At 46.2% G+C, this 25917-nt stretch overlaps 2 protein-coding genes across 10 annotated transcripts in view; one reads left to right on the top strand and one right to left on the bottom strand.

Annotated features, from left to right (window-relative positions):
• Positions 1 to 3574: 3574 nt before the first annotated feature.
• Positions 3575 to 14299, top strand: SLC31A2 (solute carrier family 31 member 2). 8 transcript variants are annotated; one of them, XM_045563593.1, is made up of 5 exons: positions 3608 to 3694; positions 6071 to 6156; positions 6502 to 6568; positions 9527 to 9716; positions 10748 to 11008. In XM_045563593.1, the coding sequence occupies exons 3-5, from the start codon at positions 6502 to 6504 to the stop codon at positions 10914 to 10916; spliced, it is 426 nt and encodes a 141-aa protein (XP_045419549.1). In that variant the 5' UTR covers positions 3608 to 3694; positions 6071 to 6156; the 3' UTR covers positions 10917 to 11008. The 8 variants fall into 8 exon arrangements, 7 of the variants coding, with proteins under 7 accessions (XP_045419548.1, XP_045419549.1, XP_045419544.1 ...); XM_045563588.1 differs by having other exon boundaries at positions 3610 to 3694; positions 5327 to 6156; XM_045563591.1 differs by having other exon boundaries at positions 3620 to 3694; positions 6037 to 6156.
• A 278-nt stretch (positions 14300 to 14577) lies between these two features.
• FKBP15 (FKBP prolyl isomerase family member 15) overlaps positions 14578 to 25917 on the bottom strand; it is a 54191-nt gene continuing 42851 nt past the window's right edge. Inside the window, exons 21-28 of one of the 2 annotated variants that reach the window (XM_045563586.1) lie at positions 24627 to 24763; positions 22789 to 22944; positions 21485 to 21637; positions 20333 to 20458; positions 19605 to 19712; positions 18617 to 19341; positions 17668 to 17764; positions 14578 to 15201 (exon numbers count right to left, since the gene is read on the bottom strand). In XM_045563586.1, the coding sequence (XP_045419542.1) occupies positions 15124 to 15201; positions 17668 to 17764; positions 18617 to 19341; positions 19605 to 19712; positions 20333 to 20458; positions 21485 to 21637; positions 22789 to 22944; positions 24627 to 24763 (1580 nt within the window). In that variant the 3' untranslated portion in view covers positions 14578 to 15123. The other variant, XM_045563584.1, reaches the window with a different exon arrangement.

The following is a 25917-nucleotide window of genomic DNA, read 5'->3' as shown; positions in this document are numbered from 1 at the left end:
TGGACAATTTGGCCAAATGTTTCTTAGACACTTCTTGGAATAACCCCGGACAGGACCTTGAGACCCCATGCTTCACCTGCATGGTGGTTTTAAAACTACAAATTCTTTGACATTCCTTCTATCTCTGGGTTTCTGTTCTCTCTAGGCCAACCTCAGTGATGAACTTACGACCAATAAATATGGCAGAAGTGATGCTACACAGCATCTGAAGCTAGGACATAAAAGGCAATGCAGTTGTGCAAGATGGAAAGAGTTCTGGAGACTGGTTGTACAACAATGTGAATGCACTTATCACTACTAAACGGTACACTTATCATGGCTCATTTCCTTTTGCTGGAAAAAGAAAAAAAACTGTACACTTAAAAAGGGTTAAGATGATAAATTTTATGTTATACATATTTTACCACAATTTTAAAAAATCAGGCACCGTTCATACAATGGAATATTATTCCCACATAAAAAGGAACGAAGTACTGATACATGCTACAACATGGATAAACCTGGAAAACATGTTAAGTGAAAGAAGTCAGTAACAAAAGGCCACATGTTATGACATATGATTGCATGTATATAAAATGTGTAGATTAGGGGCCAGGCGCGTTGGCTCACGCCTGTAATCCTAGCACTCTGGGAGGCCAAGGCAGGTGGATTGCTTGAGCTCAAGAGTTCGAGACCAGCCTGAGCAAGAGCGAGACCCTGTCTCTACTAAAAATAGAAAGAAATTATCTGGCCAACTAAAATATATATATAGAAAAAATTAGCCAGGCATGGTGGCGCATGCCTGTAGTCCCAGCTACTCGGGAGGCTGAGGCAGTAGGATCGTTTAAGCCCAGGAGTTTGAGGTTGCTGTGAGCTAGGCTGACGCCACTCACTCTAGCCCAGGCAACAAAGTGAGACTCTGTCTCAAAAAAAAAAAAAAAAAAAACCCTTTGGGCCCAGCACGGTGGCTCATGCCTGTAATCCTAGCACTCTGGAGGCCAAGGCAGGAGGATCACTCAAGGTCAGGAGTTCAAGAACAGCCTGAGCAAGAGTGAGACCCCCGTCTCTACTAAAAATAGAAAGAAATTAGCTGGACAACTAAAAATATACAGAAAAAATTAGCCGGGCATGGTGGCACATGTCTGTATTCCCAGCTACTGGTGAGGCTGAGGCAGAAGGATTGCTTAAGCCCAGGAGTTTGAGGTTGCTGTGAGCTAGGCTGACGCCACAGCACTCTAGCCCGGGCAACAGAGAGAGACTCTGTCTCCAAAAAAAAAAAAAAAACAACTCTTTCCTGGTTCCTCCTTGTTTGAGAATAAATTCCTGACTTCATATGTGGCCTTCAGGTTGTTGGTGGCCTGGCTCCTGCTTTCTTCCACCTTAGCAGCACACTAATCACGGCCCAGCACACACACACACTGTCCCAATGCTCTGGCCAACCTTGGATGTGCACACTCTCCCTGTGCCACACACATCAGCTACACAATGCTACTCATAGCATAAATATAAAATAACATGGTAACATGTAGGAGGACACAGGAGACTAGCAATGGAGCTGCATGGAAAACATGCAAAAGTCCTGGCCATAAAGTGTGGGACTCCACCTTCAAGCTCACTTATAACTGCAGATCAGCAGCATGTGAAGGGGCAATTACAGGTCATCCATTCCACCCCTCACTGTACAGATGGGGAAACTGGGGCCCAGAGATGGACAGTGGCATCTTTGGGGTCACACAGACACAGAAAGGCCTGATATTCTACAGGAATTACATTTTGTGCATGTGGTTTTTCTGTAAGACTTCAAGTTCCTCTATTGAACTTCAGAAGGAGAAATGACTGGTCGGATTTCCCCTCCACCAACTGACTACAAGCTCAGCACCCAGGGTTAAAGGGCCCCTCAATGATCTCTGTGACAACCTAAGACCAGCACCATCTTTCTTGACTAGGGATTCTGTCCCAGGGGCTCTGGGTATGTGCTGGAAAGTCAAAGACAGACTCTCTGTTGTTCCATGAGAGGAGGGGAGTCCATGGGCTGTCAAAATGCAGAATCTGGAAAGAATCTCTTGCCATGGACCGAGGCTAGGGTAGCTGTGGTGTGATTTTATGAGCTAGGATCCTGGGGTCTACACCAAGTTCTCTGCCTAGGGGCTGGAGGAGGGGGCTCTCCAGTGGCTCAGAAAGAAATGGGCACTTAAAGTCCTTTTAGGGCTGAGTGTTGCAACCACAACACCCATGAGGAAGTTAGAGCTAAGTGTGAAGGTCATCAGATTGTGACAAAGCCAACAAAAACAGTCAAATGAATAAGGCTGTGTTGCACAGGAGCCCCAGCTTGTGCAGAGGTCAAATCTTCTTACTCCTGCTTTCCGGTTAAGGCCCAGAGAGGAGAAAAAGCACACCCTAATCCCCAAACCCCTCCCCAGCTCTTGGGAGCCAGATGCTTCAAGGACATGCTTACCCTTTCTCCCACTGCTTCCCAGCACCAGGCACATCCAGGACCACAGCCCTCCCTCCTGACCTCGACCCACCATGGTGGCTGTGCCCCTGTTCTCTCCCTGAGGCTGCCCCAATCTGTGACTGCTCGCTAACCCCCGTTAGTTTTCAGATGGAGGCTCTCAGAAGCCGTGTAAGCTTGAGGAGTTGGCTTGACCTTTTGCAGACAGCTTCCTTTCATAGGAAGGAAATCTTTGCCATTAATGATGACAATGACTACCATTTATTGAGCAAGCTTCCACTGCCAGGTTTTATGCTGAGAATTTAACACGTATGTTTTCACTGACTCCTTCCTTACAATACCCCTATGACATAGGTTCTATTATTATTTTTATTTTACTGATCAGGAAACTGAGGCTCAGAAATGAAAAGCTATTTCCCTAAGGTCCCAAAGCCAGTGGCTCTGAACTTGAACTGAGGTCAGCTCCAGGCTCAAGCTGTCTCCTAACACCGTCCCTAGTAGGGTTTCTCTGAGAAGCCCCTTTACTTATAGGATGATTGGCAAAGGGTTACTAAATAATTAAAAACTGTTAAAAGTCCCTCACCCTCCCTCCAAAATAGTCCCCCCCCGAAAAACTGGATCAATGAAAGAAATTGGCAATACACGAAAATGGGAATACCAATAAGAAAACAGTTTACTACCCTTGCCATCAGAGAAAAACAAATTAAAATTACAACAGTAAATTGCTCTTCGCTTATCAGATTGGAAAAGATTTTTGAAAAAGAAAATGTAATTATCTTTTAATGACTACATTAAAAGTCTGGGGCATATTTGATTTAATTTCTTCCAAATTTGTTGCTATTATGTCCATAGGATGGACTTTTCAATTTTCAGCTCAACCCGTGTTATGCTCGGCGTGGTTTATTACAAGGAGCAATAAACACTGTTATGATTGCCAAGACGAAGTCAAGCGCAGTCAGGGACGAGGCGGACGCAGCAAGCGTCCCCGTTTGCTTGCGCCCTGGGAGACGCGGCGCCGCGGCCGGCGGGGACCTGGCTGCGCGCGTGGGTCCCGGCCGCGCTGCGCGCCCGAGGCCGCGGGGTGGGGCGCGCGTGGGGACCACAACTCCCAGGCGCCCGCGCGCCGCCTGCCCGGCCACGTGATCCGCGCGGCCCGGGGCGCGATCGCGGCGGCGGCGGCGGCAGCGGCGGGAGGCACTCGGCGCGAGGAGACCCGAGCAGGCGGAGGCGTCCCTGCGCTCGCCCTGGGCACTCGCCATGGCGGTAAATCCCGGTCGCCACGGGGAGGAGGGGACGCGGGTGGGCGACGGGGGCGGGGTCCCCTGGAGCAACCTCCCGGGGCACCTGGAGAACCTCGCCGCGGGTGGCCAAGGGCCGGTGAGGGGGTGTGTGGCTGCCGGTGGAGCTTGCAGTGGCTTTGGGGTTTTCTTTTTGTTTGTCCCCCCTGCTGGGAGCCAGCGCGGCTCGCCGAGCAGTTCCCGAGCACCTGCCGCGGCGCGGCATGAGAGCGGGGGCGCGGTGGGTGGGGACGGCCGAGTCTGGGGTCCCCAGCCCTGAGCTCCGGCCGGCGCCCGGCGCCGGGGGGCAGTGACTTGGGGAGATTCCAGGGAGGCTTCCACGAAGAGGAAAGCCCCAGTTTGAGCACACACCCCTTGCCCGGGCCCTGCCCTTGGCTAGAAGTCTGATTATTGGGGAACAAAACACACCCAGCTGCTTTCCATCCTCCCTGCACTTTGAGTCGGAAAATAGCTCTCGGGCAAGCTGTTGTTATGGGTTTTTTCACCTGGGCTGGAGAGAATCACAGCTTGCAAGACTCTTCGTTTCTCAAGAAGTCATATCGTTTTCTTCATCCCCGTGAAGAATGTCATAGAATTTAAGATACAGGAAGCTTAGAAAGGCCACTTAGTCAGATGCCCACCCCCACCTCCTGCCTGTCCTCTAAAAGGGGAAATAGATGGAAGCTTTGAAAAAGTTCCGAAGCCAGTCAGCCTAGCACCGGGACCTTAATCTCCTTCTCAACTCTGGTTTATAAATGAGGGAGCTTTTCTCGAAGTGTAAGTAACTCCCAATGAGAAGATAAAGAAGCAAACAAGTCCCTGGCATTGCTGCCTCCTTGCCCAGGGCCCCACCCCACCGCACCCTGAGTCAAGCACAGATACGTTAAACTGCTAGAGGCGTTAAACTGCTAGAGGCGGAGATCCATCCCAAGTGGGAAAACAAGATTGGGGCCTGTCCTTCGACTATCTGACCACAAAGCCCTTTAATTGAATATCTGACCACAAAGTCCCTTAAATCCTTCCTCAGGTCTGAGTGTGCTGATTTGAATCTTCTCCTCTAGCAAAAAGGCCAGAGTAGGGAAGTCTGAGAGACTAAGAGCGCCTTTGCCCCTCCAGGTTGTCAAACTCTCTATGAGGTGAAACCAGATGGTGTCTGTAGGCACTTCCAGCTCTGAGCACACTGCTCAGTCCCTCTTCCCTGGCTGCTTCCTGCTCCTCTGGCTTCAGAACTGTCCTAGCCATCTGGCCCCTGGCCAGGTCAGGTGTCTCTCAGGTGGCTTGGTCCCCAGCACCCCCCAGGGGACCTGTTCTGTGCTTTTCTCTTTCTGACCTACACCTGTTGTAATTACCTGTTTGCTCCTCTGTCTCCCCTTGTAGAGGGTAGCTCCCTCACAGGGCCAAGGACTTGTCCCATTCATCTCCGTATCTCCAGGCTCTGCACATCCCTAGCACAACAAAAGGAAGTCTTGGTTTAATTCATTTTACTGTCCTGTGGGTGTTCAGGTCTACAGCAAAAGGTGACTGGGCTGTTTGGGCACCCTGACATAGCTGGCCCAGGCCCAAGGATGATAGAAGAAAACCAGTTATGGAGCCTCCCTTGCTGATTAATTACCCACAGGACATTCCATTCATGCCAGCTGCTTTACCGAGTGGACTCAGAGAGAAGGGGTAATGGATGCAACTCTCTGCCCTGGCAGAGAGGGTGCCAGAGCTTCTGCAGGTGAATGAGTGCAACTCCAGGGTACGTGGAGCTTCACAGGATTATTTATTTCTGTCTGTTTTTGTCTATCAGTCTTTTCTGAACATTTTGCCATGTCGACAAATCTTTTTGGAATCCTAACAGGAGATATCTCTGGGTAGTAGGACTCCATGATTTTTTTACTTTCTTTTTGGTACTGTTTTAGCTTTTTCCATTGACCAAGTACCGCCTTCATATTAGGGAGATAAAAAGCTACTTTTATTTTTAAATTTTTCAACATGATTTTTCAGTGCCTAAATTTCCATTTCCTAACATAATTTACATGACCAGTCCCTCCTGGCTGGCAGGAGAGCATCATGGTTCAGATGATTTCTCAAAGCGTGGCCTCACAGACATCTGCCCTAGAAACACCCACGGTGCTTGTTGTGCATTATAAGGCGTCAGACAGGCACTGCAGGGCCACTGCTTCTACCTGCAGTCTTTCCTGTAAGGCTGCGAACTCATCAAGGCCAGAGACGTTACCCTTTCTCCATAATGCTGGGCCCAGAACCGGGCTCAGCAAAGGTGTAGTGAATGAGTGGAGGGATGTGGAATACAGATTGAAGATGGCTGTCCCTGGGCCCCTCCAGGATAAACTCGGCGGGATCTGCTTGGATTTTCCAGGACAAAGAGAACTCCAGGCTCTAACCCCATTATTCCCCTTGGGGAAGCCTGTCTCAGCACTGGAGCAGAGTGGCTGGAGCCCTAGGGTAAGAAGAGGCAATGGGGCTTGGAGGGCACAGAAGGGACATCCCCATGTAGTCAGGGCACTGTCACATGCCGAGTCTGGTTGGCCCAGTGAGGATGGGCACTCCCTGACCTTCACTTCCACATGGAGCAGAGCCAGCCCAATTACAGCTCTGCTGCTGACCTGCTTGGGGAAGTCCCTGCTCCATATGGCCTCAGTTAGTCCTGATCACTCTGGTAGCCCTTCCAGCGCTGAAGTCCAGTGACCTCATTTTTCTGGGCTTCCAGAGGAGGTTGGTGGAGACCATTAATGACCACGACTTCCGCTGCCCTAAGCCCCCTGTGATGCAGGTTTCCTTCTCTTTCAGATGCATTTCATTTTCTCAGACAAGGTGGTGCTTCTGTTTGATTTCTGGAGTGTCCACAGTCCTGCAGGTAGGAATTGGGATGCTCAAACTTGCAGTTTGGAAAGCCTTGTAGCACCAGGCAGTGGAGAACCTGGGTTCTCTTTATTCTCTGTGGGCATTTAAGTGAACCTGACTGTCCTGGCATAAATGTTGAGTGGAAACTTTGCGTTTCTAATTTCATTTCCAACCACTACCCTTGAGATTGCAAACAGTTCCTTTATCTCACTGATTCTCACAAAGGCTGAGAGAGAGAGAGGGCAGGAAGGCAGGTTTTTCCTTTATTATAGGGGAAAGAACTGAAGCCCACAGAGGGAAGAGATTCGTGCAGGGTCACACAGTGAGTAAGCATCAGAGACAGAACTAGATCAAGGCCTCCTGGTGCCACCTGGCACCTCCCTCATCCAGGGTTCACTGTCCTGTACCAGCTCAGAAGCCCACAGCAGCTGCTGCAGATGAGACACCAATCTGAAAGAGAAGAGTATTCCTTTGACCTAAAAAGGCAGAGTGTGGCACTAATTCATGATGGAATTATTTTTCAGCTTAAATAAATGCACCTTAAAAACAGACCGGAAATAACCCAAATGCCCATCATTGCAGGTGGGGATCAAATAAACTCTGGTCATCCCTACAATGGGTTACCACTTCTGGTTATCCATTGCTGAGTAAATAATGGCTTAAAACAACAATGGTCGTTTTATCGTTCACTCTATCAGAGGTTTTGTGAGTTGCTGGGGCTCAGCTAAGTGGTCCTCACTCAGGGTCTGTCCTGTGTCAGACGGTGGCTGGAACTATAGTCATCGTGAAAAGTTCTCACTCTCATGGTTAGTGGTAGATGCTGGTTGTTAGCTATGACCTCAGCTGGGGTTGCTGGCTGAACATCTACATGTGGTGTCTCCTCTCGCCTGGGTTTCCTCGTGGCAGGTGGCTAGATTGCAAGAGCGAGTGTCCCAAAAGCACAATGCAGAAGTGCATGGGATTTTCAAGACCCAACTTTGGAAGCATTCCTTCCACCTTTATTGGTTGAAGTCGCAGAGGTCTTCCTAGGCTAAAGGAGAGGGGACATGGACCCTACCACTTGATGGCAGGAGTGAGCATGTGGAGTGGGGTATAGTGGGGTGGCTGTCTTTGGAAAATATAATCTATCTCAGATCCTATGAAGCCTCTGGAGGAAATAAGGGAGATCTGTGTGAGCTAAGGAGAAGGGATGATGAAGTCAGATGCAGAAGAGTGTGCACAGAGAGGGTGCTGTCATTTAGACAAATAGAGGCTTTTATGTACATTGAGTTAACAGAGGTTGATCTGGGGAGAATTGGGATCTGGGGTGGGAAGATGACTTACTTTTCATTGTATACCTTTTTGCACTGTTTTAATTTTTGCTATGTGCATGCAATTATCTATAAATCTGTATTTTAAAACCTGCATCTTTTGTGGATAGTTTTCTCCTGGGAGCCTGTGAAGGAAAAAAACCAACTTACTGTTTCTCCTTTTCTTACGCTCAACACACTTCTGTGATCAGATGTGTAGGTTTCCCCCACACCGACCAAACTCTGATACCAGCTGGTGTCCTACAATTCAATTCAAATATAACACTAACTGGAGTTAGTGCAGACCCCACAGTATAAGGGCACAGTCCCGCAAGACTGCCCCCACTTCAGACACCAATAGCAAGTCCCAGTTTGTCTTCTGTACTTCTGACAGACCAGCTATCAGTCGGGGTTGCCATGACCCCCTCCTTGGGTTTAATTATTTGCTCGAATATCTCCCAAAACTCAGGGAAACACTTTATTTACATATACCCATGTATTATAAGAATACAAATGAAGAGCCAGATGGAAGAGATGCCTAGGGCAAGGCATGGGGAAGGGTGTGGAGCTTCCATGCCCTTCCTGGGCTTGCCAACCTCCAGGTACCTCCATGTGTTCAGCAACCTGCAAGCTCTCTGAGTTTATATGGAGGCTTCATACCAGGTACCTCCATGTGTTCAGCAACCTGCAAGCTCTCTGAGTTTATATGGAGGCTTCATACACCGGCATGACTGATTACATCTTTACCCAGTGGTGATCAACTCAATCTTCAGTCCCTCTCACCTCCCGGAGGTTGGGGGTGGGGCTGAAAGTTCCAACCCTCTGAGCACAAGGTTGGCTTCCCTGGCAATCAGCCCCAATCCAGAGGCCATCCGGAGGCCATCCAGGAGCCCCAGCCAGCAGTCATCTCATTGGCATCCAGAGACACCATTTCAGAGTTTTCAAGGGTTCTAGGAGCTGAATGCCAGGAAACCAGGGCAGAGACCAAACATATACTTCTTATGTCACACAGCCCAATAAAATACTTTATCTGGACCATTTATTATCCCTCCATTTGTGAAATAGAAGCAGCAATTGGTAGTTAATTTTACACAGCAGCTCTAGTAAACACTTAATGTTTTCTGTAAAAATAACTTACTGTTTTTTTCCCTATTATAAAAGTAATACACACTCACAAAAGAAACTTTAGAAAATCAGGCAAGAAGAAGATAAAAGCACCTGTATCGTACTTTGCTGCAATGACTGTTACCCCTGTGCTGTATATTCTTCCTTGTAGACTTTGTGTCCCTACATGTAACTAGGACCTTGCTGTACTCATCCCTTAACAAGAAGTCGTGACAGAGATGTGTGCAGCTGGCTGGGGGAGAGGCTGGGGCGATGGTATATGGCTTCGTCACCCTTAGCCCCTGGTTTTTCCAGGTGGCTTTATCTTCCTGATCTCAAAGCCACATTCCAGTAGGCCATCCCTACCCAGAAAGGTCTGGAGGCAGGAAGAGACTGAAGAAGTTCTGAGCTCAGTGAGGGTGGGGAAGAAGTTGCAAGAGAGAGGTCAATGGAATGCACTCCACGGAATGAGTGGAGGTGCTCTTCTGCCAGCTGGGCCAGTCTCGGGGGGCGGGAGGTGCTGGGAGGGAAGCAGTGCTGGCCTGGCCAGGTCTCTGCAACTCAGCCTCCTTTGACAGGCATAGCCCTCTCGGCGTTGGTGGTCCTACTCCTCGCTGTGTTGTACGAAGGCATCAAGGTTGGCAAAGCCAAGCTGCTCCACCAGGTGCTGGTGAGCCTGCCCACCTCCGTCAGCCAGCAGGTCATCGCAGGGACAGACTGGGATTCTGCAGCCTCAGATCCTCCCCCCGTCAGCAGAACCCACCACAGGTACAAGCACTGGGTGTGGGGAGTGGGTACTCACATGCACCCTGAGAGGTAGTCTGGGTCCAGAGAGCATTAGCCCCACTTCACAGAAAAGAAATTGAAGCCCAGGGAAGGATCAGGACTCGCCAAAGTGGTTACCTTGAGTCAAGTGAACCAGAGCTCAGGTCTCCTGATGCCCAGGCAAAATCTCTCTCTGACCAGCTGCTTGCGAGGCTGAGGTTTTCTTTAGGGAACTGTGATCTTTAGGACCCTGGTGCAGGCCTCTGTCTAGCATCAGGGGTGGCCACCTAGCCTCCCCCAAATCTCAACAGGTTCCTTAGGTCACTAAGCTTCCAAACCGAGGAGGGAATCTTCAGCTGTCCTGAAGCAAGTGATAAAAACTGCTGTTAGTGATGTATCCTGCCTGGTGGGAGGAGGGAGGCACCCTCCCCTCGGCTCGCCTCCCTTCCCACTCTGATCAGGCAGACGTTTAGGGTCCCCGTTCTGCCCTCTCTCCAGCCCCAGCCTCACTCGTGCTTAATGAGCCTGCCTGCCGCATCACCAGCCACCCCACATGGGTGTCCCAAATCTTCACAACCCCCCTACAAGGGAATTATTCTTATTCCTGTTTTACTAATAAGGAAATTTAAGTCGAGAGAGGTTAAGACATTTGTGCTAGGTCCCATTTAATAAGTGGCCTAGCAGTAGGAATTGATTTGCCACCAAAGTCTATGCTCCTTCCGTTGTCATACTGCCTCCCACAGTAGATTCAGGGTGGGGGGAACCTGCCTTACTGATGACAATTTCCTCTTGTCCCTTATCAGACAGGATAGATTACATATCCCATCATTTTCCCTTTGGCCTAGGATGCTAGAAAGCTCAGAACTAAATGTGGTGGAGATATGTCTCTTTAAAAAGAAAGCTCTCCTGGGTTAAGCATACGAGTATAATATAATAAATAAGCTGGTCCTGTAACTCAATGGCTTTCTAGTCCTGATACCAACTCCCAGCTTCAGCTCATTACCAGCATTAACTTGATTCTTCTTTTTATCTAGGTGGTATTTGCGTCACTTTGGCCAGTCTCTAATCCATGTCATCCAAGTGGTCATTGGCTACTTCATAATGCTGGCTGTAATGTCCTACAACACCTGGATTTTCCTTGGTGTGGTCCTGGGCTCTGCTGTGGGCTACTACCTCGCATACCCACTTCTCCGCATGGATTAGTGACAAGGGATGTGCAGACACTGAGGCTAGAGGAAGCTGAGGCCTCTTCCAGAAACTGTACTTCCAGCTGCTTTTTTTTTTTTTTTTTTTTTTGAGACAAAGTCTCACTCTGTCACCCGGGCTAGAGTACACTGGCATCATCATAGCTCATGGCAACTTCAAACTCCTGGGCTCAAGTGATCCTCCTGCCTCAGCCTCCCGAGTAGCTGGGACTACAGGTGCATACACCATGCCCAGCTAATTTTGTATTTTTTTTTATTTTAGTAGAGATGGGGTCTCACTCTTGCTCAGGCTGGTCTTGAACTCCTAACCCCAAGAGACCCTCCCACCTCGGCCTCCCAGAGTGCTAGGATTATAGGTGTGAGCCACCACGCCCGGCCTCCAGCTGCTTTTTCTTCTGGGATCTATTCCTCCACCTTATTCCCAACCTCTGGAAACTTTGAGCTGAAGCCAGCACTTGCTTCCTGGAGTTCAGAGGCCATTGCAGCAACCTCCCTCCTCAACCAGCCTGCATAAGGCCTGGGCCCGGTCTTATGCTTTAAGAAGGCTGCTGTGACCAAAGGGAGAATGGAGAGAACAGAACTGGGGGATAGGGTTGCTGAGCCCATGACAATGCATTTCTGTGACTTAAGAATTTCCAAAGATCTTCAAGACAGGGAGATGGATTCTGAGCGATGAAGGGCATGGAACCTAGATGCCCTCAGTCTCCTGCTTTGTGCCTTATCTACAGGAGCACCTTCCATTGGACTTCCTGACCTTTTCTGTCTTTGGGGGACAGAGACCAAGCTAGCTCCTTTTTCTTACCTTTCTGCCTTTGGAATACATGAAGATAGTCTCTTCTATGGATCATATTAACAAACTAAGTTTTAAAAAAAATTTTCCCTTTGAACTCCTGGTTGGCAATTTTGCACATTCATACAAACAAAATTTTCAATGAAATGATTGTTTTATTCATGATGCATGGCAGGATCTTCTGAGACCGTTTGCCCTTATCAGGGAAGAATAAGTGACAGCTGATTGAAGGCAGAGATGCAGGACAGTTATCCAGGCTCCTGGCTTATCCTCTGGATAGACTGAGCTCCTTCCAGCAGACGGCACTGCCTGCAGGAAGATCATCTCATGGCTTTGGGTGTCTGGGAAGCTCTTCATGGTCTTAATGCTCTCTCTTATCCTGATCCTTCTTTTATGCAGAAGAGAAAACTGCATTTAAAAATACTCAATGCTATTTATTACTGTTCACTCATAACCATCTGGTGGGGAAACATGATTCATTCACTTAAAATACTCATTAAGCCACGGTGGGGTACTGACTGAAGATGCAATAAGCAGTCCCACCAAAGCCATTACGTTTTTTAGAGTTAGACGGGACGCTCTGGATATTTGAACCTCATTCACTTTACAAAAAAGGAAACAGAGACCCAGGGAGAGAAAATCACTGCTGATACCGTAATAGCTATGCTCAAGGACCTCACAGGCCAGATGAAAAGATGATTGTAAACTCTGGGAATTAAAAACATACTTTTTAATAAATATATATTTTTAAACAGTTGTGACTGTTCTTCTGTTTCTCCTCATTGCAGCAGGAAGCACATGAGCATGTGTAACACCGGCAGGAGCTGAGTGGAGGGAATGGAGCTGGCGGTGCCCTTTACAGGGCTGTCCGAGGATGGAGTCTGTCCATCTGCTACGAAGACAGCTGTGCTCAGGGAAACCCAGCCCAGAAACGCTGTGCCCACAGGTAGACACTTCAGAATGCCAAGTTAGGCAACAGTCATCCTTTTGTTCATGGAACAAGCATTAATTGGGTGCCTGCTTATAAGTAACTGTCACACAGCCGGTAAATACCTGTGTTGGCATGATTATTAATTAGTACCTTCTCTCCCTGAGGGCAGAAGCAAAAATATAATAACCGCTTTTTGATTGACAATAAGAAATAACTGTTATAGGAAGTAGAGTGTATGACACCTTTAGGATGGATCAGTGCATTTTCCCCATGTTTGTAGGGAATTAGAAAGCTGCCCAGTGTCTCAATAGATACGAGATTCCTAAAGTCCAGTGTAGTCTTGCTGATGAAACTTCCAACAATCCACCTCTAAGTCCTCACCAGCTAAGGCTGCTTCCCCCGGGGCACTGCTGAGATGGCCTTTCCAGGGATGACTGGCAGCCTCTTCAGTTTGATACAGTCTCTTGAAGTGTAATACACTTGTGGTTTTTATAGTATAGGGGGCTTAAAAATTTTTTTAAGAATCTGTGCTTTAGAGATAGGGATTATAGGGTTAGACCTAGTAGGCCATCCATTGCCCTCATTTCCACATTCTTCAGAGCCCAGTCACAAATGATGATAATTCCCCTACTTAAATTTTTTTTTTAACTTAACCAACACCACCTATATATGGTTGTTTATTGTCAGGCAGTGTTCTAAATACTTTACAAATATTAACTCATTTAATCCTCATAATAAGGTAGAAACTATTTCTGTCCTCACCTTAGAGATGAGAAGCACAGGCACAGAGAAGTTAAAGTCACTAGTTAATAAGTGGCAGACCCAGGGTTCAGAACCAGGCAGCCTGGCCCCACGTCTGTTTCTTCATCAACTCAGATGAGGGGGTGGAGGCTGAGGGGGTAACTTGGCTAATGCCACACAGCACCCAGTGGAGCAGGGATGTGGATGCAGATCGTAGAAACTGAAAAGCCTGTGCTCTTTGTATTTTATCCTAACAGTGGAAATTCTATTTCAGGAGATTCGTGGTAGGGCCTAGGAACCTATATTTTTGAAAGCATCACTGTCTTTTCCCCCAGCCCAGTGCCAATGAGGCAGGGAACACTGCTGTGCTGGCCAAGAGCCCAGGCCCTGGAATCAGATGGCCAGGATTTGAATTCTTGTTCTGCTGCTTACTATCTATGTAACTTTGGACAAGTTACTTTATCTCTCTAGGCCTCAATTTTCTCTATTAAATGGATTGACAGTAGTGTCTTTGGCAGTGTTGCTGGGGACAAGACAGTCTGTGTGAAGTACCAGACAGCAGTGCCTACTTGTTCAACAAAAAGTAATAAATGGTAGTTCTCACTGCCTCCTAGGCCCACATCTGGGAGACAGACGCAAAGTTTTCAAGGATGACGTCAGGACAGATACAGTGGAATTTGAGTTCCTATCTTATAAACATTTGAAATCAGGGAACATTTTTATTAAAATTATTGTATTTTTTAAGACTGGTTGCATGGTTTTTAGAAGATCCTGGAATAAATAAAATGACCACAAATATTTTCCTGCTGCTTTTCTCTGCATTAGTCCTGGCCCCCTGAGTTCAGAGGCATGGAACTGCTCTCAAAGTGAAGAATCCCTCAAGTACTATGAATAATGGAAGGTAGGGACCCTCCCACCTTCTCTGCGTGGCTTCCTGGGCTGTAGGACCAAGCCTGCAGGAGCAAGAAAACAACAGGACTGGTCCTTGGATAACCACAATCCCCAGGGAAGAGCTGGGAAAGCAGAACGATGACTTTCTTTGAAAGCCTAAAAGTTCCAGGGTTAGGTGCCAAAGGGAATATGTCATAATGCTTTTGTGCATGTTAACTGATCCAGATCAGTTAGGACTCCTACCCTTAGAATCCCAAAGAGGAACACAGACAGCCCTTGGAACCAAATTCAGTTTCTTCCCACGGGTTTGAGTCAAGTTTCATTACAGACGTTTATTTTAGTTTTAATTACAAATATTCATTGACCTCTTGTATCAGATTTAAGGCAGAGAAAAAGATACATGTCCCAGGACTGCAGGCCAGGCTGTTAACTGCACTGGGACTTAGATGGTGTCATCTCCCCTTAGTTCTACCAGAGAGACCTCAGCGCAGGTGATAGGTCTTGTTGCTGGGGCACAGTCGAACACTGGGAGGCAGGCAGAGGAGGGCTCCCAGGTCTGAGAGTTAATGAAGACAATAAAAAGCTTGGAAGAGGACAGGAATCTTGCAGGTGACAGGCTGGAGAGGAACCTACCAGCCCTTTCTCCAACTGGCTTCTGAAGATAGGGTCATGTTCCTCTTCACCAGGTTGGATAGGGGGCTCAGAAGGTGGCTAACTCAGATGCCTGAACTACTGTCCCCAGAATGCTCACCTTGACCTCACCCTGTGCCTCACCTAGACCCAGGGTTGGCTGTGCAAAATCATGCTTAGGGAAGGGTCGTAGAGAAATCTTTGCACCAGTTTCCTGGGTCTTCATCCCAGCCAGTCAATGTCATCGTCATCATCATCATCTCCAAAAAGGGGTGTTGGGGGCGGGCGTCCCTTCATGCTCTGACAAAACAGGAAAGAGTAGTCAGTCCTCACTTGTCCCTGTACCAATTGGACTTCCCACCTGTGAGGTGAAGTGATCCAACTTCTGGTCCTGGCTCTGGGTTGCAAAAGAAGTTGCACTGGAAGGACCGACTCTGAGGCCAGCAAACCTAGGCTTCCAGATAAAGCTGAGACAAAGCATGCCGAGAAGGGAGGCACTCTTTCAACAGAGACAAAAGACCAACTTTGTTTGGCTAATTTTGTCATTTATTTGTGAAGCACATGAATTGACAGGTTTTCCCCTCATCATTTCGTGTACAGAAAGAAGAGTCAAAGAGGAGAGATGGGAGTAGGAGGAAGAAACCGAGAAGCAAAGCAGGCCTGAGATAGGGACAGGACGTGGGAAGATGGAGGGAGGCTGGGCAGAATACAGTCACTTTTGAAAAAACACTGTTGTTGTGGCCTAAGGTGGCCTAACTGGCTCTGGATGTGATCCCATCATTTGAGACAGAGTTGAATTTAGAGGCTTGGCCACATTCCCAAGTGGAGACTCCCAAGAAGTGAAGAGCACAGGGCCACAGCCTCCCAGGTGCCTCGTTTCTCTGGCCCCACTCTTGCTCCCTCCAACCAGGGGGATAGAGGGGACTAACGGGGCCATGAGAACCGCACCCTTTCATAACTCTGGATCAGCAGGAAACAGGTCCCATGGGAGGTGGGGGTGTAGAGCAGGGATCTATGCTAGAGACAGGCACGAAATGAATAGTCTCTACCAAGGTACTTTCTGCTCTGGTGAGCTACTGCTGACCAGGACCAGTCTTCACAAAGCCACAGGTGTGTACAGCAGCCTCTGGGCTAATCCTATCACCACTACCAACTAACAGACCTAGTACTTCTGTCCAGGCATCAAGCAAGTGATCTCTAAACTCTGACAGTATAGGATTTTTTTTGTTTGTTTTGTTGTAAGAGATAAGATCTTGCTTCCAGGCTGTAATGCAGTGATGCAAACATAGCTCACTGCAGCCGAAAACTGGGCTTAAGCGATCCTTCTGCCTACGACTCTCAAAGTGCTGGGATGACAGGCGTGAGCCACCACACCTGGCCTATAATTTTCAAATTTGGCTCACAGCTTCTGTTTTGTCTGGGCTAAAGTTCTAGCTCTACATTTACCAGCCACATAACCTTAGTTACATTATTTAATTGTCCTGAGCGTCAGTCCTCTGATCTATAAAATGGGATAAAAGTGCCTACCTCACTGGAGTAGTAGAAGATTTAATGGACATGTTTGTGGAGTGGTTTTCAGAATACCTAAGAAACAGATGTTAACTTGATGGTATTAGTATTAATACCAACAATATACCTGCTAACTTAAAAATTTCAACTATATTTAGGGCAGTCACTTAGGATACTCAATTTTTTTTTCCTTTTTTTCTTTTTAAATGCAGAATTTATATTCAGGATTCTCAAATGAAAACTTAATTCTTGGTAAAAAGGCTAACAGAAGAAACTGGTACATTTTTCCCAAAGGAACACAGGCAAGAGGGAAGGGCTCTGATACATATGAGCTGGATCTCAGATCTGTCACAGCTGTCTTCCCAAGGCTTTGGCAAAAGGCAAAACCCACTTTGACTGATACGTGAGGGGACAGAATTTGCCCCGATTCACCCTCATATTCTGTCCCTGGGAGGGACTGAGACTGAAGCTCATCTGTATTCCCCACACACATTTGACACCAGTGAACTTCCCATCACATCAGTCAAAATGGTTAGTGACAGCCAGAAACGTTGTAACATAGCACGAGGGGGAACAGCAGATGGAGGAATTGGGGCTCTAATTCAAGCTCTATCAGCAACTTCCCTTCCTGGGTTTCACTCTCGTTTTCTGTAAAGCAAGGCTATGCTATTAGTCCTGAACCCATTTTCTGCCCAGGGATATGGCGATGACAAAACAAGGCAGCAGGTTGGAAAGCAGGCTGAGTAAGCAGAAAAAGCTCAGAAACAGATGGCCTTAATACGAGCCTAGGGTTTTAGTCCTAGTCCTAGTCCTGCTGTTAACTCACTCTGTGGCTTTAGGTAAATCATCCTTCTGAGCCTCAATTTTTTTTGTCTGTGAATGAGGATGCCAGACAAGATCATCTCCAAAGTCCCTTCCAATGATTAAATAAAATTAATATCCAGGCATATCTGGGGAAACCTGAGGCTTTGACATTCCAATGTAGGACTAAGCAGCCCAACTTTCCTCACTTCCAGTGGGACTAATTCCTGCATGGTCAGACACTGTGATTCTTTTTTAAGAGAAAAGTGGTATCTGACCATCCCTGCTCTGCTTACAGAGCTGCCCCCTCCCAGCCCCAAGCCCGCTCCCACAGGGCCCTGCACACAGAGTCCAGGCAGTGGGCCACCAACAGACTCCATTTCTCTTCTCAGAGCCAGTGGGGAGGGGCCCCCAGGTGATGGTATGAGGACGTGGCAGTGCCTGGGATCTCCTTACCACCTCATCTTCATCCTCCTCCTCAGGCTGTGCTTTAGGCCTTGGAACTTTCAGAGTCGCCCCTTTAAACAGCTCATCTTCTTCATCCTCAGAGAGACTGAAGGAAAATCAAGCCATAGAAAATGTTGTTCCCACTCCACGTCACAGTACCCAGCAGCTACAAGGGTCACTGGAGCAAGGATTGCTTAGGAATTCCTCCCACCTCCACTGCCACCACTGTCTCTTCCCATAACCTGCATTGCCTCCTCATGCTGTTGACCCCTCCGTAACCTACAGCCAGAGCAATCCTATAAAACTAAGAAACCAGACACATCAGTCTTCCGTTTAGATCCCTTCAATAGCTTCTCACTGTACTTAAAGTCCAAACTTTTAACAGCAACATAAAATCTCATGTACCCTGGCCCTTGTTTAATTTTCCAACCTCAACTTAACACCACTCTTCTCCTACTTGCTGTGTCTTCTTTTAGTTCCGTGATTGTGTCATGTCCCCTCCCACCACAGGGCCTTTGCATGTGTGGTTCTCTCTTTCTACACTCTCTTGTTCCTGCTCCTTCCCATCCTTAGGTCTCAGTTTAAATGCTACCTTCTCAGAATCCTTCCCTAACCACCCTGTCTGAAGTAGAACAACTCCCTCTTTATCTTTATTATAGCGTTTCTTTTTTTAAGCACTTATCATATTTTTATACTATGTAAGTATGTACTTATCTTCCCCACTAGACTATAAGCTCCTTAAACTCAAGAACCAAATGTGCCTTGCCTACCCCACACTATCACAGTGCCTACCACAGAGCCTTGTGCACAGTACTGTTGAATAAATACATGAATGGGGGAACGAACGATCAGATAAGTAAATCAGTCAGTTTCTGAGGGAGGAGTGGCTAGCCCTGGAAAAAACAGAAACTACCACATGTCGCCACCCACTTCTGACACTGTGCTCAGAGGCACATACCTGGAACGCTGAGAACGATGGCTGGGGCTGAGGGCTGCTCCTGCGGCTGCAGATCCTGCCTCTGTGCTTGACAGCTGCTCGGAGGGACCAGCAGAGCCAGTGACATCCTCGTCTTTATTAAGCTCTGGGGGCTGAAGCTCTCCTCCTGGGCTTTCAGGAAGCCCTACGGCCAGTGGGTCCCCCTTCTCGGGGTCTGAAGTCAGGGACAGTCCTGTGGAGCTTTCTTGCAGTGGGCCCTCTGAGGTCACTTCCCTGACACAGACGTTTCCCAATGAGCTATCAGGCTTAGGTGCCAGCGGGCTGGCAGCAAGTGTCTCCTCACACTCAGAGTCCATAGTTACAGGGCCGGGAGGCTGAGGTGGAATTGAAGTTGGAGGCCCCAGAACTCTGTGGGGTGGGACGCAAGCCAGGTCGGGTGGGAGGGAACCATCTCGCAGCTCTGAGAGCACCTCTGCTTCTGAGGGCCCCCCCTCCCTTCTCTGTGCATCATCCTGGGGAGTGGGGAAGGCCCGAGGGGACAGCAGGACAGCTTCCTCCGCTGCCTGCTCTGACGGCACCACGGGGGGCTCCTGCCTCTCCCCACCCAGGGGTGCCTGAGGCAGCGCGGAATTGTCTGCGGCTGACTGCTCCTGGGACGGGCTCTGCGGCTGCTCCTCTTCCTCTTCTTCACTGCTGCTCTCTCCTTTCTCTCGCTCTTGGTGGTTTAACAGCTGAAGAGTCACCATCTGTTCAAAAGCCAAGGAGGAGGAGATGGTAACTGAAAGGAACACAGCAGTCGCTCCCAGTTCTGCAGTCCTCATCGACACAACTGCTCAAATGACTTCGCTTCTTCCTGTCATAAAAGGCTGACCACATCTGTCCAGCCACTCCAGGCATCCTAATTACTGAGGAACGGTCTTGAATAATTTTTTATTCATGACCTCTTAGAAGGTCCTTCAGCAACACAATACCCATCCCAATGAAATAATCCACGGCTGGCTGGTCATACCTTGATTGTATTCATGATGGTCCCCAGAATGGTCCTGCCATCGTAAGACTCCTCCAGCTCAAACTCTCCCCGCAAAGACTGGAACACCTGGTTCATGATCTTCTTGACCTGTGTGAACATCAAAATATATGCTGCCAAAATCAAGTAATTAGGGATGCATTTAAATTCCAGAGAGGGGTTTGGAAGGCTAAAATAAAGCCATCTTAGAACTCTTTGGTGGGACACAGCTGGTCATAAACAGAGACACTGAAGGCTGTCACCATGGAGAGAACAGTATTTAACAATGAGCGGGACTTTGACAGAAGGGCTAGCCATCAGAGTTATCTATCAAGGGGAGGCAAGCTGTGCTGTGTAAGCCCAGGACTGCTTAAAGACCATTTATTGATACCGCCTGCCATGAACACTACTGAGAGCTGCCATAGACTACACGGATTAGTGGCTAGTGGATGCTCGGCACACTCCCCATCCCCTATTCCTCTCCTGTGAGTTAGAGGCACTTCCCATATCTGTCAAACTCTCAGAAGAATAGGGCCCTTTGGGGTTTGTTACCAGGGTGGTGACAAAGGGTTCCAAAGGGTTATTAATTTTTAAGTTAGACAAGTGGTGCATCACTAAAGTTAGAAAAATTGCTACGAACACAATTTGGCCACATTCCTTCTGAATGCTTCATATGCACATTCAATCCTTTATATGAAAGGGTTTGCTTCTTCTTTGAAACACCAGCTCACCTTCTCTGAGGGGTCAGTAGTAGCCGCTTCAACCCCAGATGTCTGGGCCTTGTTCTCCTCCAATTCCTTAACGTGCTGCTCATTTTGCTCTGTGAGGGCTGTGACTTGGGCCTGGAGGACTGAACACTGCAAAACAACAGACTGTGGCTGTGGCTTCAGAAACCCTGACTACCAGGTGAAGGTCAAAAAACCCAAGGCAAGGACCATCCTAAGCCTCAAGCCTTAACCTCACCTAGGTCTGCTAGTGACCCCCACCCCCAACCCAGACTTTCTGACTCAGAGCACTCTATTTCCGTATCACTCAGTTTCAACTCACAACTTCACTTCCTCTTTCCCAACAAGGTCACTTGCCTTGTTCCCAATCAGATCAAAAATATAGTGACAAAAAGAACACAGGGGGAAGAGGGTAGTAACTTTAGTCATACAGACATAAATATTCAGCATTAGCAGCAAACTATTTACCTATAAGATTGCCTCCCAAGATCTCTGAATCAAAAGTTTTTATCTGGATACCTGAAGGAAAGAAACTGACCTCCAGATATGGGACTGTCATACCATGGCCCTAAGCCATGTCCGATCTCTCTCCTTTTTATGCCTGATGATCCCACCATACCCCATCCCACCTCAGTGCCTTTGCCCAGGACATTCTGCCTTCATCTCTGCCTTACCAAAGCTATTTGTCCTGCTTGGCTCTGCTCAAATGTCACCACCTTTGGGAAGCCGTCCCAGCTCCCCTAGTACTTTCTCTTCTGGGCCCCAGAGCCCTTAAGGCATATCTTGTTTTTCTCTTTGTTTCCCTTTCTTGACTGTGACATACTTGAAGGCAGAGTTCTTTGTATTCCCTTTCTCTAACACAGTGGCTGGAATACAATGGACACTCAAGAAATATTTGCTTAATAAATGAAGGATCAAATAATAATGGAAAACATGTTCCAGAACACTAGTGCTGTTTTTTTCTTTTTTCAGGTCACTAATCTGTCACCCCAAATAAGTATATGAAAGATAATCAACAACCTAGAGTTAAACAAGTGTGGTTTTGTTTTCTAGCTATTAATATCTTTTAGGTACAAAAGGATTGACAGAACTCAAACAGCCTGCTTGCCTCAAATGAACCGAGCTGCCTAAGCTATCTGGCCTAAGGAAAACATCTACCTTTTCCTGAAGTTGTATCAGCTTCTGCTGGTTGGCATCTCTCTGTGCACACACCTCCTGGTACTGTTGCAGGTGCTCATCCTTGGCAGAGGCCAGCAAATGTTCACATTTTGCTTCCCACTCTGTCTGTAGCTCAGCCTGTACTAAAGACAGCTGCCAAGAGAAAGTAACAACAGTATCATCCTGGAGGGGTCCCGTTGACCTAGGGAAGCCTACCCTTCATAAGGCAAAAGAGTAAGATAACAGCCCAGATTTAACCAGGAACAACTGTTTAAAAGACCCCTATTACTTTTATAGTAATTGTACTTTTTAAATGTAGGTAGGAAGATGTCATTGGTTGTCAGGGCCCCAAAAGGTGCTTCAACCAGGCAAAGGCAGGGCCCTAATGACTTTTCAGGGTCTCAACCCTAAACTTTATAGGTTCAGAAACTTTTTTTTGCTAAAATTCCCAGAGGTGATCAAATTGAGGGTATAGATGCACTAATTAAACAGATCTACACATATGAATTTTAAACTTACAATGAGAAAGGTTGCCATCACATGGACTAGAGATCCAGTTGTGTCCTGCCACTATCCCTGGTTTCCCTTCCTGATTACCTAAATTAATCCCTTCTTTTCAAGGATGACAATGTGCGTGAAGGATGGTGTCTGGTGGTTGAGGACTTTGGACTTACCGTGTTTGGAATTTTTTGTAAAGAGACTGTTTTTCATTTTCACTTATGTAATTAAATATTAACTAAGCTTTAAAAAAGGAAAGGAGATTCATCATTTGATAAGATTTCACCGTTTGATTCCTGGCTCTCCTACATATATTTGGTTTTTTGGGGTTTTTTGTTTGTTTGTTTGTTTGTTTGTTTGTTTTTTGAGACAGAATCTCGCTCTGTCGCCCAGCTGGAGTGCAGTGGTGTCACCATAGCTCACTGCAACCTCAAACTCCTGGGCTCTAGCAATCCTCCCACTTTGGCCTCCCAGGCAGCTGGGACTTCAGGCATATACCACCATGCCCGGCTAATTTTTCTATTTTTAGTAGAGACAGGGTCTTGCTCTTGTTCGGGCTGGTCTCCAACTCCTGACCTCAAGCAGTCCTCCCACTTTGGCCTCCCAAAGTGCTAGGATTACAGGTGTGAACCACTGTGCCTGGCCTCTCCTGCGTATATTTGGATTACTTTTTCCACCTTTCTCCTAAGTGAGAATATCAACTATGAGAAATGTCATCCTAAAGGACAAGGAAGAAACTAGAAGCTTTTCTCTTTGAGTTCTTCACACTTTTCATGTATCCCCAAAGTACTTCAGTTTCCCATTACCTGCTCTGCAGCTGCTTGGTCTGTGGACACCCGAGTCTTTTTCAAGAGCTGTCGAAGTTTGTCCAATTCCTCCTGGTATGACTTACGAATTTCATCTATCTCCTCCTCGGCCTGACAACGCTCTTGAGCTGACTTCTTTTTCCTTTCTGAAAGGTTCTTAGGAGCAAGAAAACCATCATCAGCTCTAGCTGGTTAACAGAGGATAAAGGGGATGGTGGTGGTGGTGGTCATTGACCAAACTGGATCCTTATGCCATTTCTGGAAACGGTTCATTTTTTAGTTTAACTTTTCCCTATGTATTTAATATTCTTGGCTACTGGGTGAGGAAAATTGTGACAAGGAGAAGAAAAGTAAGTAGAGTTTTATCTACCACTCTATTAAGAGCTGGGGAACATCCTAACTTTGGTAAGGGTATAAGAAATCAGATACTCTCATATCCTGCTGGGAGGAAAATAAATGGATATGTATTTGGATGGCAATCCTGTGAAAAGCCTTTAAAAATAGGTATATCAGAAATTCTACAAATTTTAATTTATCTTAAGGAAGCAATAAGTCATGTTCATAAAGATCGTATTACAAGGATGGTCACTGTAGTAGTATCTATAACAACAAAAAAACTGAAAACAGTGAAAAGATCAGAAGGTATTGATTTTAAGAAAAAAACCCAAAAATGAAAAAAAAAAAAAAAAAAAACCATTGAAGAAACTGTAAACATAGACCTAGATGCCTACAAGGGCACTGGGCCCGAACAGCTTTACTAGTGAGTTTTACTGAAGCCTTGGGAGCAGTCTGTTCTTTTCATATTTAAACTGTTCCAGAACATAGAAAAAGACAGAAATGTTTCCACTTTGTTCAATGGGGCTAATATAACCCTGATATTAAAATTTTAACCAACAAAAGATATTAATAAAGGTAAGAGACAGCAAACTAGAAAAATAGAACATCTATGACTGACAAAGCATTTATACCCTTAAGAGGGTTTACAAATCAAACTAATATTAATGATAGTAAAGAGAGTAAAAGGCATTAAAAAGAGAATTCACAGAGGACATACAAATAGGTATTAAATATGTGAAAGCTTTACTACTAATAAAAATACATATTAAAAACAAGATAGAATTATTTTACCTATTAGACTAATAAAGATCAGAAAAAGTAATATAGGTAGTTGGGAAGAATATGGCAAAATGGGCTCACTCACATAGTCCTAGAAGTGTATCCTCTTTAAGGATAATCTGGCAATATTTATAAAAAATTTGGATGTGTAGCATTCCTTTTGATCCCATGATCTAATTCAAGCAATCCATCATATGGGAATACTCAAATACACAAAAACAGTATATAATAAGAGGATGTTCATAGCAGCAATGTTTGAAATAATAAAAAATAGAAACATAAATATCCAACAATAGGTGAAAAATTAAATTATGGTACAGCCTCACATTAGACTACTATGCAATAGTTAAATAAGAGAAAGATCCCATTAACATGTAATATCATGTCCACAGTATTTTTTTTAAAAGCATTAAATATGATCCCATTGTTAAAAAATATTATTGGTATATGTATATGTGTGAGTGTATATGTATGTTACATACATACAGAAAACAATCTGGAATGATCATACATTGTTTATATTTGTCACCTCTAATGCATGAGATTAGAGAGGGGAAAAAGATAAAAGATAAAATTTTTAATTTTACACTTTTGTTTATTATTTGTTTTTGTTACAGTGAGCACATACTATTGTAATTTTTAAAAGGAAAATTGAAATGTTTATTAAACAGCTAATCCTGGCCACTTGGGTCCAACAGAGAAACTTGGGTTGTAGAACTTACCTTTTCCAGGGATTCCTTCTCAGTTCGAAGGTCGGTCAGTTCCTCCTCCAGGGATGTTACCTTGAGTTCTAGTTGTCTCCGGCTCTGCTTTTCACTTTTGAATTTGGACTGTGCTTGCTCAGAGGTTTCTTCGAGCTCTGGGGTATAGGAGCAGAGAGACTTGGCTGTAGAACCATAGCTGCAATGGGCTATGTGTTATCCCAGCAGCTTTCAAAGCTGCATGCTTCCATCTCCCAGTCCCACCACACAAGCAGCCTTTGCTCACTCTTTCCACATCACCTCACTGACCAGCAATAAGGTTTATCAAGCCATAAGCTGACTTCCCCACCAACCCATATTTATCCTGTAGAAAGTCATCTCTATAGCTATGTGTCACCTTCTACACATACAAAATGGAAAAGAAATGTTCCAAGTAGTCAGAACCACCTTCAAAACAGATCCAGGCCCTTTCTCATGGCCTAGGTAAGATAGTCTCAGCTTTCTTGGTGGTTGAGACAGTCTACCAAGAGTTTGGTTTCAAAACATCCCTTCTCAAATAAAGCTACCTGGAATTTTTTTTTTATTTAATTAACCAAAATTTATTTGTTTGGAACACTTTTGATTCTTATGGCCCTTGAGGTAATTGTCATAAGGCACCACAAAAGCAGAAATACGATATCTGTACAGTATTCAAATCTAAGATTATCTAACACATGTTTGTCTCATATGGGCCTAAGTCATGCTCTACGAGGTAGCACTCTATCATCTGCAGTCACTGTTTTTGAGCTCTCTATATTAGGCAAATGAACTTCTGCTTCTGCCTGACTCTGCTGTTGCTTCAGCTACCTGCTGCCCACTGGTCCCATCTGTGCCTTCCACATTTGTTTCTATACACCAGTGCAGATGAATTAACCTGCTGCTCTTCACAAATCTTCTATCCAATCACGATGTCTTGAGCACTACCTTTATGCCAGGCACTGAACTAACACTAATATGGAGGAAAACACTTTATAGAAATGAGCAAAATACCACCCTTGCCCTCAAAGGGCTTGCATTCTGGAGGGGAAGAGACATAAATGGTGCTTATCAAAGGCTAACTGTGAGAATGGTCACAATAATGCACTAAGAGAGAAAGATGTTTAGAAAGAGATCAAATGTTCTCGAAAAAACTGGGAAAGCTTCTGAAAGAGGCAGATTTTGGAGAAGACTGAAGGCAAATACTGGTAATGGTGGGCATACCAAGTCCTGAGAAGAGCACAGATAAAAAGCAAGACAAGAACTATAGAATGTGCTGAAGAGTCGCCAGGAGGTT

The sequence above is a fragment of the Lemur catta genome, chromosome 10 (genome assembly GCF_020740605.2).
Source record: "Lemur catta isolate mLemCat1 chromosome 10, mLemCat1.pri, whole genome shotgun sequence".
NCBI classification, from domain to species: Eukaryota; Metazoa; Chordata; class Mammalia; order Primates; family Lemuridae; genus Lemur; species Lemur catta.
This window is presented reverse-complemented; position numbering and strand designations above follow the sequence as displayed.